Source organism: Melospiza georgiana, chromosome 15, assembly GCF_028018845.1.
Source record: "Melospiza georgiana isolate bMelGeo1 chromosome 15, bMelGeo1.pri, whole genome shotgun sequence".
Taxonomy (NCBI): Eukaryota; Metazoa; Chordata; class Aves; order Passeriformes; family Passerellidae; genus Melospiza; species Melospiza georgiana.
In genome coordinates, this window is record NC_080444.1 from 15,695,823 (window position 1) to 15,708,520 (window position 12,698).

The 12,698-nt window shown below is 45.4% G+C and overlaps 1 protein-coding gene across 6 annotated transcripts in view; it reads left to right on the forward strand.

Annotated features, from left to right (window-relative positions):
- Positions 1-516: 516 nt before the first annotated feature.
- The window catches only part of ANKHD1 (ankyrin repeat and KH domain containing 1), a 102,208-nt gene continuing 90,026 nt past the window's right edge, over positions 517-12,698 (forward strand). For all 6 annotated transcript variants that reach the window (XM_058034493.1, XM_058034494.1, XM_058034497.1 and 3 more), the window contains exon 1: positions 517-795. In XM_058034493.1, the coding sequence (XP_057890476.1) occupies positions 517-795 (279 nt within the window). The remainder of the gene's footprint in view (positions 796-12,698) is intronic.

Sequence of the window (12,698 nt, forward strand, 5' to 3'; positions counted from 1 at the left end):
GTGACGGTGCCTCGCGCTGACGGAGTCCTTCAGATGGGTTCGAAGGGGAGGCGGGTCCAGGGCATTCAGAAGCCAATCGAAAGACGCCAGACGCCGTGCGTTGTGAGCGATGTACCTTTTGGCCAATCAAAACCGTGATTCCTGAATGTGCTTTGATCGACAGCTCTCTCGCCCCATCGACGCCCGCAGCTCCGCCGAGGCACATGATTGATGTCCCGGAGAGCCAATCACAGCTCGGAAAGTTCAGGAAGCGAGGCCGGGCGAGCGGGGCGGGGCGGCGCACTCTTACCGCCTCGGCGTGCGCTCTCAGGGCAGCATGCTGGGAGCGCGTGACGCGCCCTTGAGTGGCGGGCGCAGCGACCAATAGCGCGCGGCCCTCGGCCGAGCGCGCCCAATAGGCGTGCGCGGAGCGGCGGGGGGGCGGCGCGGCGGCCGCGGCCGGGTAGGGTGTGAGAAGTTAGTGGCGCTGCCGCGGTGCCGTGAGGGGACGGAGACGGCCGGGCCCGGACCAGCGCGATGCTCACGGACGGCACCGCCGCCGCTGCCGCCGACGAGGAGATCGACTCGGTCGCGCCCCGCGCGCCGCCCGCCGCTGCCGAGCCGCCCGCCGCGGCCGGGCCCTCCCCGCTGGGCCTGCGGGCCGTGCGCCTCTTCGGGGAGGCCGGGCCCGGCGGGCCGGGAGGCCCCGGCGCGCCCGCGGCCGGTGAGGCCGCCCTCGACTTCAAGCTGGCGGCCGCCGTGCTGCGGAGCGGGGGCGGCGGCGGCTCCGGCAGCGACGAGGACGAGGTGTCCGAGGTGAGCGATCCTGGCCCGCCCTCCTTCCCCTCCGCCGCTTCCTGACAGGCCCGGCCGGGGCCCGCCCGCCCTCCCGCTCGCCGCGCCGGCCGCACCGCACCCGCTCGTCCCGGGCCTCCCGCCGCCATGGGCGGGTCCCGGCGGCCCCGCACGGCAGCGCGGCCCGCGGCCGGGGAGGAGGCAGCGGCCGCGGGGGTCTCGCCCCGCCGCGCCTCCCGGCGGCCCCGGGAAGGGCCGGGGGCGGCCGGGCCCTGTGCGCGCCGCCGCCCCGGAGCGGGGTGAGGATGTGACCCGGCCTCACGGAGCCGCTTCCACCTGGGAGCGGGCTTGGAGGGGGAGGCGAGATCTGCACCCGGCGGAGAACAAAGTGAAGCGTCAGCCCCACTATTGCTGCCCTGCACTCGGGGTGCCCAGACACGGATCAGTTCCTGTAGATACACCTATACACACACGCGCTTTTATGCAATAGAAATATTTCTTAGCCAACAAAATGGAAGAGGGTAGTCGAGGTGTCTTCCTTTGATCTTCCAAATCTGCAGAGAGGTTTAAAGGGAGGGTGTGGAGGAGGGACGGGGGCCTTATCCCAAGCCAAATGGAGCGTTGTTGGACCTGCAAACTGGCATTTAATGCTGCTTTATGTAGCCTAGGGAGAGAAGGTAAATGAGGGCTTTTATCTGTCATTGCCTACCAAAGGGTGAATCTTTGTTCCTTAGTAGTCTCTTAGCAAAAGATGGGATCCCAGCTGGATCCCAGCCCTTACATAGCTTTAGTGGAAAGCAGGAGAAAGTGGCTGCTTACTGCTTCCAGGCTTTTCCCAGTTCCTCTGGGCTTCTGCAGGAGGAAGAAAATAGCCAAGGTGATACATGCCATTTTTAATTTGGAGGGCAAGCCAGTGTACTTAGGATGTGTCCTTGTTCCTTCTGGAGAGATGAAAGGAGAGGAGCCTGCACTCATCCTCCTGTGGCTAAATTTTTTGCCTTCTATTGATGTCCATCTTTTGTCCAGCCCTCCTGAAACCTGAGCCAGGTCTTGTCTGAATTTAAAAAAAAGTGATAAAACCGATGTAGATCCACATTTGCTCATGACCACCTAAGCTACATTAAAAGTGGTGCTAACAGCAGGACATTTAAACTCAGAATCTAATGGTCAGGCAGATGAGCAGTTGTATGTGGACATTCCTGGTGTGATTGATGTCCTGGACATCCATCATCAGTGCCATATGGAATTAGGTGTTCCAGGCCATACCTGTTTGGGGGAGCTGGAAGATCTACCGTGGATAGAGCAGGACACAAGTCATCAATGAGTGTCTGCTCTCCAGGAGGTCTTGCATGTCACATTTCAGTGTATCTTTGAAGATACAAAGCAGTAGCTACAGAATCTGGGAGATGATGACAAGTGGGCTGTATCAGGGTGTTTGTTGGTGGCTCTTTACAAGGTGAGCAGAGTCCTACTTTGGAAGCTTATCCCTTTTGAACCCACCCCATGATTTAAGGGATGTGAAGATTGGATAACTAGGATGTTTACTAAGCACTCTTTTGACTAATAGCAAGTATTAAGAAAGACAGCCTATTATAAATAATGTGTCTGGGAGGTTGCCATTGAGGTCAAAAAAATAAAGGTTCCCAAACAGCTCTTAAAATTAAATGATTCATTTAAAAAAAACCTAGGGAAAAGTTCATTATTTAAAATACAGACTAGAAGAAATGAATTGGAATTGAAATAGTTGAAGTTTTCCAGCACACATGGAGAGGAGGTGGGCTAATCTCAAAGCTGAAATTGCCTGGGGAGTTCTCCTGGCTTGTGTTTCTGGTTGTGGAGAGTTACCTGGGAAAAGCTTGGGTGGGAGGAATGTGCCTAGGCTGGGAGCACCAAGGGGAGAATTTCTTTTTCTTCTTTTTTTTTTTTTTTTTGATGAGAGCTAAGGAAGCACCTGTTGTCAGTGGTGGGTGTCTCTCTTTGTTTGGTTTTCTTTTTTGAGCAAAGCAAAGGCAGTTAAGGAGCAGGGATGGAGCAGAGCAATTCTTGAACAGCACTGCTTTGAGAAGCCAGTCAGGCACTGTTTGGACTGTGGTCTTGTGCCATGAGTCACTGATTTGGGAGTATGCCTTCAGCTATTACCAGTGGGTGGAATTAGTGAGAACTAAAAGGGAGAATTAAAAATGAAACAAAAAAAAGTGAGTTTTTGCCATGCTGCCTTGATCTGTTCTGTCTATTTTTGAGGCCATAAAAATAATGGTACAAAATTCTGTAGACTCTGCTGTGTGTCTGCAGTGGTATTTAGGTTTTGTATCCTTGTGTTAGTAGAGTTTAATATGCTAAAATAATTGGACTGGTCAAAATGGCAAAATAGTTAAAAAAGAAAATCATCAGGGAAGTGCAGGACAAGGAGTATAATGAAGCATTTATCTAGAGAATGAAAAGAGCAATATATTTTAACCTTTTTAAAAATATATTGCATTTCTTAGATCAGCTCTCCCAGTACTTTCCAGAGGAGAGAAGTGTCCCCATTTTACAGGTGAAGAGGGTGTCCCCCATTTATCCTGGCTTGCAGAACTGGGAGAAAATTGAACCTTTCTGCTTTCCTAGCTCAGTGCCTGCTCATGGCAGTGACCAAGCTCTTGGTTGGGAAACCAAGGACTGAAGTGGATCCTGTATAGATGAGTTGTATCAGGTCCACAAGGTGCAATTTGAATGCAGCTGTGCAGAATATTTTCTAGAATTACCAGTTAAAATTATCCCATGCAAATAGAAACAATTGCAAGCTGCAGCACGTCTCTGGGCACGGAGAGCTGAGGCCAGGAGCTCTGTGCTGTTCCTGTGTAAAACTCCCTGCTCTGGATCTCCTGAGTGCTCAGAGAAGCTTCACCACTGGCTGAGGAATGAGCTGGTTTTGACCTCAGTGCAAATAGTTGCTTAGTTGCCTTCTAAGCTTGATCAGGGTGTGAACACAGCCTGCAACTCGTTTAGAGTGAGATTTTTGGTGTGACTTGAAGTGTATTATTACCACTCCTTGTGAATTTTGCTGGTACTTCCAGCAGTGCCAAAGGCACAAGCATTGAGCAGCCTCCTCCAGCCTGGCTCTGAGGGCTGTAGGTCAAGGTGAGGGTGTGCTGGCAAGGCAGTGCTCATTACTGCATGTCCGTGGGGGCTTTGATGGCCACACCAAGTGCAGATCCTCATCACAAACCCTCCCAGCAGCACAGTGTGGTAGCAGGAGTGGAGGCAGGTGATCAGTGTGGCTGTGTCGGTGCTCAGGACAGTTTGCTGAGCTGTTGTAAATCAAGCAGCACAAGCTGGCTGTGCTGACAGAAGTACCAGGGGATCTGGGAGCTCGGTTCAGCCACTGGCTTTTGGCACTGAGTGTACAAATGTAGCAAATCTCTCCTGTTCTGTAATTCAGGGCTTGGGAGGCCTTCAGTGACAACTGGAGCTCGCCCAGCCCTTGGCTATGGAGTCAGCTCAGCTCTCGCTTCCCTCTCCTGAGCTGCTCGCCTTACTTAAGCCTGTACCTATTGCATAAGCCTCTGGGGATATTTACATAAAGCATAATTAAAAATCAGACATAACATACCTCCTACAAGCAGTAGGATGAGTAGTTGAATGGCATGCACTCCAGAGCAGCTCAGTACCTGGAGATTTTGTCTGGGGCCCCCTTCCCTGCAACCTAAAGTCTCATATTTTTTAAACTAGGTTTGAAATTCAGAGTAAATATTCAGATTAGAATTGTTGTCTATTACAGTCGTTGCTGCATTGTTGAACCTTCCTAACATGGATCTGCTTTGTAGATTGTGTGCACAATGCATCTTTTGACTTCTGAGGCTAACATAATGCTCAGACACTTTAATTTTCATTGTTTTAGAAACAATGTAAATTTTTAGCATTTAGTAAATTTAGCAGCATTTTCTTTACCATAAGGAATAGAAATTCCAAAAGTGGATGCAAGTTCAGGTAGATAGTATTAAGCAGAAAAGCCTTTTCTCTGAAAAATGTAGGTTTCAGTTTAGCAGTTGATGTTTTTCTTTTGTCAAGCTGTTTCAAAGTTGAGAAGGTAAGAGATGGGAAAAAAAAGTAAAATTTTCTTCCAGGAATTATTCAGTGATTAGGAAACATCAAGGGGTAACATGTTCAGGTTTCCAGAAGTGTTGAGGTGACTCTTCAGGATGCAGAGAGCTGGTTAGTAGGGTGTTCATTTATTCCCAGTCTGATTAGATATCTGAGTTCCAGAAAAATCCTGGTGGGGATCTCAGGAACTTTGTGAATGTGGTAACCAGGAACAAGCAGTGTTTCTGTGTGCATGTATGGTTAATCCTATTCAATAACATTTTACAGTGAGCTCCTTTCTAAGGTTTCTTGCAGAACTTGGGTCTCCCTTTAGTGCAGCTTGACCCATTTGAGTGCATGACCTAAAATAAATGTCAGCAACTGTTTTCTAATGATAGGTGTAGAAAGTAAAGATGTGAAATACTACTGTATAATTACATAAATATGCAGTGCAACCCCTTGGTAAGGAGAGATTTGCCAAATTTAGCAGAACATCTATATTTAGGTACAAATTTGCACATTGGTTTCACCAGTCAACTAGTTACAGTCTGGTGGGGGTGGGAAGGGTTTATTTGAGCATTAATGCTGAATCATGAGTTCTTGTGTTCTGATTTAAATTGGGGCTGCCCAGCTGCTCCCCCATGGGCTCAGTATTGGGCAGCTCTTCTGTCTCTTTGCCTTGGAGGGTGCTGAAATCCAGCTGTAAGCACAGCTGGATGGTGCCATGGGGACATTGTTCTCTGCTCAGAGCTCAAACCATCCCTGCAATGTTCACTTGACAGAAGGGTCAGTGTGGAGGGAAGGGGAATACACAGACACTCCTTTCTCTGTGCATGTGTGGCCTGGCCTTCCAACTGGGAGCAGCTCCAGGACTGAACTGGGGTTTGTTGGAGTCCACAGTGGGGCTCAGACCCTGCAGGTGAGGAGAGCTTCAATCTTAGGTGATTTTGAGTTCTTGTAACATCTATGATGATTCCTGTTATTGGAGTAAAAATAATTCTTGGATTTAAAACAGAGGCAAGTCTCGACTTACATGGAAGAAGGAACCTTGGGTATCTTTCCCACTGAAAACTTCATGAAGCAAGAAAAATAACTCTTGCATCCTGTTTGAGGAGCTTTGTGGCACTGTTTAGGTGAAGCTCTGAGGCCTCACTCTTAGCAGGGTGCTTTCCTTTGGCTCTGCAGATGCTTTCTTCCCCAGCAGCAGCCCATGGGCCATGCAAACTCCAACCAAAGCTTGTCCTGGTGGGAATGGCCTTCTGCTGGAATGGGACTGTGAGCAAACCTCAGAAATGAGTGATTTGTGCAAGAACTTCAATAATTTCAGGAGGTTTTTGCACAGTGCCTGGCCTCAGAGGTTGTCTCAAATAGAAACTTTCTAACTGGTACCTCCAGTGACCTTGGTCGATGATAAACTAAAGATTACTTTAACTGTGAAATGATACAAATATTTCTTTTTTGTAGCAACAGACTGCAGTAACAAGGTTGCAGCCTTTGTGTTATAAACCCAAAGTTGCTGCCTCTGACAAAGGGAGGTGCAGGTGAATGAATATTTGGATTTAGGGGTTAATTTAGTTAGGATGGCATGCTGTAGTCCTTATTATACACAGATATATATTATAATAGAATACAGATAGTTTGGTTTTTTTTTCCCTCAGCAAGTAGTTTTCCCTTTTTATTGTCAAAGTGCAGAGGTTTGATTTTGCATAGTTTTGGAGGAATGCTGAGCAAGTGAAATTTATGGAACTGCATTTTACTCTTGCAACTCATTACTTAAGAATTTTTTTCTTATGTAATGTTGATTGTTTAGAAGTTTTATAAAATATTAGAAAATTTTCTTCTTTTTTGCAGTATTGTGTATTTTCTGGTGAAGTGCAGATAGAAAACATTTACTCTGATAAAACATAAATAAAAGAATTGGTCCTGTGCTGGATCCTGTTTTTTTCCTGCTCTTTGTGAGATGAGACCCCTTATTCACTTTGGTCCTTTGTTTTTAAGGGGGAGTTGAGATTTTTTTTCAAAATTGTTTTCATCTTTAGCTCTTCCAAAGCATCCCAGAATGTGTAAGGAAAGGTGCTGTAGACTGAGAGGTTACTCCCAGTTGAATTATGATGATTTGTTTGTCCAAATGCTGGTGGTGGCTCAGAAGAGACAAATGTGGCCAAGAGAGTTTTCAAAAGTACCTTCCTGCAGGAAGAAAATACTCCCAAATAAAAGAAAAATAGGATATTTTATTGGGTGCTGGACAATGGGCCAACAGAAAGTCATCTCAGATGTTTTTACCATTTCATGTGTTAGCACTAGGTTTTAGCTAGGTGCCTAATTTATTCTCCCTTGCATTCAGTAAAGCATAGGGATTATTAATTAACTAGGATTTTCTTCTAGGAAAATCCCTAAACCTGTTGAACTTTCCCCTTTCCAAAATCATGAATTAAACCAATAGTGTCACATGGCAGGCAGGTAGTAAGTCAGTCATATTTCAAAGCAAGGGAAGAGGGGAGATCAGCATTTGGGGCTGAATGTTCTGCTCCCAAACTGATCCTTGGTCATGGTGACTGCTGAGCATCACCTCTCTAGAGTATGTGCTCCTCCACAGCCTGAAAGGGAGCCAGGGGAAAAAGGAAGTTTGGCATTTAGGATTTCTTAGGATAAATCCAACAGCTTAAATAAATATCTCTCTTATAATTGTTTTATAAAATAATTACATTTTTAAGCCTTTGCACTGCTATATCTTGAATTTTCAGTGACTGTAGCTTAGGCAGGGCTCTGTGATAGTTTCTCTGACATGACTAAGGGATGGCTCAGGAGTTGCATTGGGGTTTCTGCTGCTTTGGCAGTGGTACACACAGAGTGAAAGGGAGACAGGGGAAAAGGGGGGCTCATGTGGAAGTTTGGCATCTAGGATTTCTTGGGATAAATCCAACAGCTTAGATAAATATCTCTGTCATAGTTGTTTTTATAAAATAGTTACATTTTTAAGCCTTTGTACTGCTATATGTTGAATTTTCAGTGGATCACAGCTTAGGCAGGGCTCTGTGATAGTTTCTCTGACATGACTAAGGGATGGCTCAGGAGTTGCATTGGGGTTTCTGCTGCTTTGGCAGTGGGACACACAGCCTGAAAGGGAGACAGGGAAAAAGGGAGGCTCATGTGGATGTTTGGCATCTAGGATTTCTTAGGATAAATCCAACGGCTTAAATAAATATCTCTCTTTTGATTTTTTTATAAAATAGTTACATTTTTAAGCCCTTGCACTGCTATACGTTGCATTTTCAGTGGATCACAGCTTAGGCAGGGCTCTGTGATAGTTTCTCTGACATCACTAAGTGATGGCTCAGGAGTTGCATTGGGGTTTCTGCTGCTTTGGCAGTGGGACACACAGCCTGAAAGGGAGTCTCATGTGGAAGTTTGCATCTAGGATTTCTTAGGATAAATCCAACAGCTTAGATAAATATCTCTCTTATAATTGTTTTATAAAATAATTACATTTTTAAGCCTTTGCACTGCTATATGTTGAATTTTCAGTGGATCACAGCTTAGGCAGGGCTCTGTGATAGTTTCTCTGACATGACTAAGGGATGGCTCAGGAGTTGCATTGGGGTTTCTGCTGCTTTGGCAGTGGGACAGCATGCACAGACCTGTTTATCCAGGCCTTGAAAAGAATTGCTGCCACCAGCTTGGGCTCTGAGAGGGGCAGAAAGGCCAGGGTGATTTTCAGTTTGCTAGAAGCCCCTAGATAACTTAATTAGTTGCTTTAAATGCTGAGATTCCTCTGTCTGAAATGTATAGGTTGGCTTGGAAACAGATTATTGAATTACTATTGTATTCGAGTTCCACTTGTATGATTTTTTTTTTTCTATTTAGGCATTGTCCCCTTGGATTGAAAAGAGATCTTAAAAGGTCATTTCCAAGAAGGTGGCTTAGAATGTTTCCCATCTTGGTTGGGTGTGAGCTTTTACATCAGCAAACAAATGCATCTATTTATCTTCTGCCTTAAAAGTTGCCTTCACTTTGGTTTAGTGCCTGGGATTTCATACTTGAGCAAGGAAAGCCATGGCTAAATTGATGCAACAATTCTGGTTTATATTCTAATAAATCAAATACTGAATTACACCAGTTGTTTCTTGGCTTGAGGTGAGGAGAGAAGAGGGGCTCTTTCTGTGGGAATATTAGATAAAAAAACCAGGTGAGGAGGGAATCCTAGAGCCCATGAGAAGATGGAGCACTCAGAACATGATTTAGAGTGGACTGAGATAGAATATGTGGAAATAAGGAGTGCTTAGTGCAAGTGGTGCTTGTTTTAGTCAAGTTTTCTGGTCTCCATTCCAAGGTTTTCTTTGGTATAAAGTCAAGAATTGGCACTTGATTGAATAAGCTTCAGTTGTCAGTTCCAGTTCTGTACGTGACAGCTTCTTGCTGCAAAAGATTGGTTTGTACATGGGGAAAATATAGTCATAATTATTTTTGTTTATCAGACATTGAGTATGTCTGGCTTTAACAGTGTTTTGGGTTATTTCAGTAGTTACTGAGATGAGTAAATCTTTCTTTTCTGCTATACAGAGAAACTTTGTGACATTGCCAGTTTCTTCTACCAGGAGGAGTCAACATGTGTGTTGTGTGCCTTAATTCTGTGAGGGTTAACAGGGTGCAATCATGTTGCTTATTGTTGTGAAACAGTGCTTTAATAAAAATAAATGGTGGTGATCTGTTTCTGGCAGATCCACAGATCAGACAGCTCTTTCAGAGGCTTCTATAGGGTGTAGTTTGTGCTATTCAGAACTGCTTCAATGGCATAGTGTCAGTTGTCTTTTTAAGATAGAATTCAGGTAAGTGCTTAAATTGACATGAACCATTTGACAGCTGCTTGTCCAGGAGTGTCTGCTTATGGTTCAGTATGAGTGCAGGAAAATTGAAACCCAGGATCAGCAATCTCTGGAAAGGATGAGTAGTAGTATAAAACATTAATTCTGATTTATTGTTTTAGCTGCATGTTTCAAATAACAGCTGTAATTTTGAGAACTGGCTGGTGACTTGGGGTGCCAGGCTTGAGACCCTGTGGTGAAACAGCCATAAAGATGTCAGTCCTTGCTCACTGCCTGCTGCCTCTCCCATCATTTTAGGCAGCTCCTGTGCTAACACATCAGGAATATTGTATTTTGTGTAGGGATGTTGTTCTCATGGCCCACACTGTGTGTGTGAGGGCCTTTCCTTTCCTGCAGCAGCAAATCTTGAGGCTGTGTCCACCTGTATTTACCCTGTATCTGTAGCAGCATCTGCAACATGAACCTGTGCTCTGAAATGAGCTCATCACAGCCCAGATCCTGTAGCTGCTTGTTTGGTAATTGTTTAATATCTCTGGGAATAAAGGCTGTCCTTTAGATAATCCTGCCTCCAGTCAGCTTCCTGCTGCAATCAGAGCTAAACAGATTTGCACCCCTTCCCTCCCCACCCTCCCAATGCAATGCCCTCTCTGTGGAGCTGCTGCAGGTGGGAGCACTGACAGCTGCACTTCAAGGTGGGGCCATGGGCAGCTTTATGGCCTCACAGGGAGCTGCCATGACCTAATGTCTTTCTGCTACCAGAATAATGATCTTCCAGCTTGTCAGACTCCTTTTAAGTCCATGAAATTCATAAAGTGGTAGAAAATTATTTGTTTTCTCCCTTTTTGATGTGTTGGTGTGACAGCTGCCTGACCTGTCCCAAGGTGAGCAGTGACTGCAAATGATGCTCCAGGTGCTTTATGCTCCCCATTGAGGTGGTGATGTCCCCCAGCACCCTGTACCCCCCAGGCTGGCAGGGTTCTGTGTCATCACAGCATCCTTGGTGCTGGATAATGCTCTCCTGGTGGTTTCTGTCTTCTTGGGCTTTTATTTGAACTTGAACTTTTATTTTTTTAATGGAAGAAACTGCCTTCAGAAATAACAGCTCTAGCCAAACAGAGTGGATATGGTTTTATATAATTAATTATGTCTGAATTGATGTTCCCATTGATTCTATGTTGTTTCTAGGTACTGACTCTAGAGTACTTCCCTGAAATGTTTATTTTCTTTCTGTAGCTTTGAAATGCCAAGAAAGGACAGTGTCCTGAGACCCCACTGAAAGGTTTTGTGAAAATAGCCACATTAGTGTGTGATTTTTCCTCTTCCTTTACTCCATCTCTTGAAACTGAAATGGTTGTGCAGGAAAGTACCTTAAGCAGGTGCAAAGATGTTTGCCTGGGCTGGCAGGGGAAGAGTTGAAAAGTGCATTCTGTGGTAAATCAAACCCAGGCTTTTTGTTGGAGTTAAATCCACACCATGGGGGTTGTGCTGCACTTAATTGTTGCAGGGAGCATCTAAGAGTGTCATGTCAGGGACAAAGTCCTTCACTTTACTTTCTCCTTGGAATGAGTCTTTGTAATGGTTTTGATAGCTGACATCCTTTATATGTAGAATTTACAGGGATTTGATGTTAAATTTGAAATACAAACTGAAGTTCATTCTTAGTGCTATATCCTGTCACTATTCCCCAGAAATTTTAGGGCAGGATTGCAAGTATTAATCCAATATTGGCATTCAGTTTAGTAAAGGACATGACAATATAAACTGTTAGAGATTGGGATTTCTGAAAAATCCACAAGAACTTTCTCTGCTGCATTTCTCCTAATGCAGCATTGCACATGCTGTTAATTATGGAGTGAAAATGTCCAAATAGAATTATAGAAGTAATTAGGAATGGTTTCCTAACACAAAAGAGAAATTCAGGCAGTCATTTATTTGCATAAAAAATAGGAGTTTAGGAGTCTCAGTCAAGAGCTTGGGTCCTTATTATTTGTAAATACTTCACAAACAGAGCAATGAGTATTGTTACCCCAAAAGAAGTGTTCATAGCTCAATAGGTTCAAGTTCAAGGGAATAATTTAACAGCACCTTTCTCTTTCCTATGAACACTTTTTGTAAAGATGGCCTTCCCAGGAGCACTGGTGTGGCAGAAATGGAAGGAGAAGGTAGAAGGAGCTGTCTCTGCTGCTGCCCTTGCCTGCAGGAGGAGGAGAGAGCAGTGCTACCTCCAGCCACCCAGGAAGCTTTTCCATCCTCTGCAGCCTGTCAGGAGCAGGCTGTTTGTGAGCAGGTCCAGGCTATTCTGGGCAAAGCACTTTGCAGTAGTGCAACATAAGGGAGCTCAGTTTAGATTTAATATTAGAAGTGTGTTGTAACCCTGCACATCATGTCCAGCTCACCAGAATCACCAGTGGCAGTGGGGATGGTGCTGCTGCAAAGTCCCTGTGCATCCCCTGAGCTGCATAAACTCAGTGCTGGGGGTAACACACAAACCCTGATGGGGCTGAGGCCACATGGCTGCAATGTGGCTGCTCTGGAGGAGGCTCCAGGGCTGTAACTGGATCTGCAGAGCTGCCAGGCTGCTGCAGTCCTTGGCAGGGCTTCAGGAGAGGGCCATGGCTGCTGTGGGAGAGCAGGAGGCACAAGGGGTGGGTGAGCTCTGCCCTCCTGTCCCCTGCAGCTTCTGGGGTTTGGGCTGGGAAGGTGAAATTGGTTTGGCAGTTAGAATAATATCTGGAGTCCTTGTGTTCCTAATGAGCCTTCCCAAGTAAGATGCTTATTAACTGCCCAAAGCAGCTAGCAAAATAATCCAAAAATAGCACAGTGACTGGTTACTCTATCACTTTGCTGCAGATCTGATTAGGATAGAACAGAGTGCCTAAATTTTGCCACATGAGCAGTGCATTATGTCTTCCAGGAATGCTAATATGAAATATGTTTGGATTTTTTACTTGCTTGTTTTGATTTTTAATGCAGTTATTTTTTGTTTTAAAAGCCAGATTTGTTTGATATGTTTACAATAGTTTGATATTTCAAAAAAAA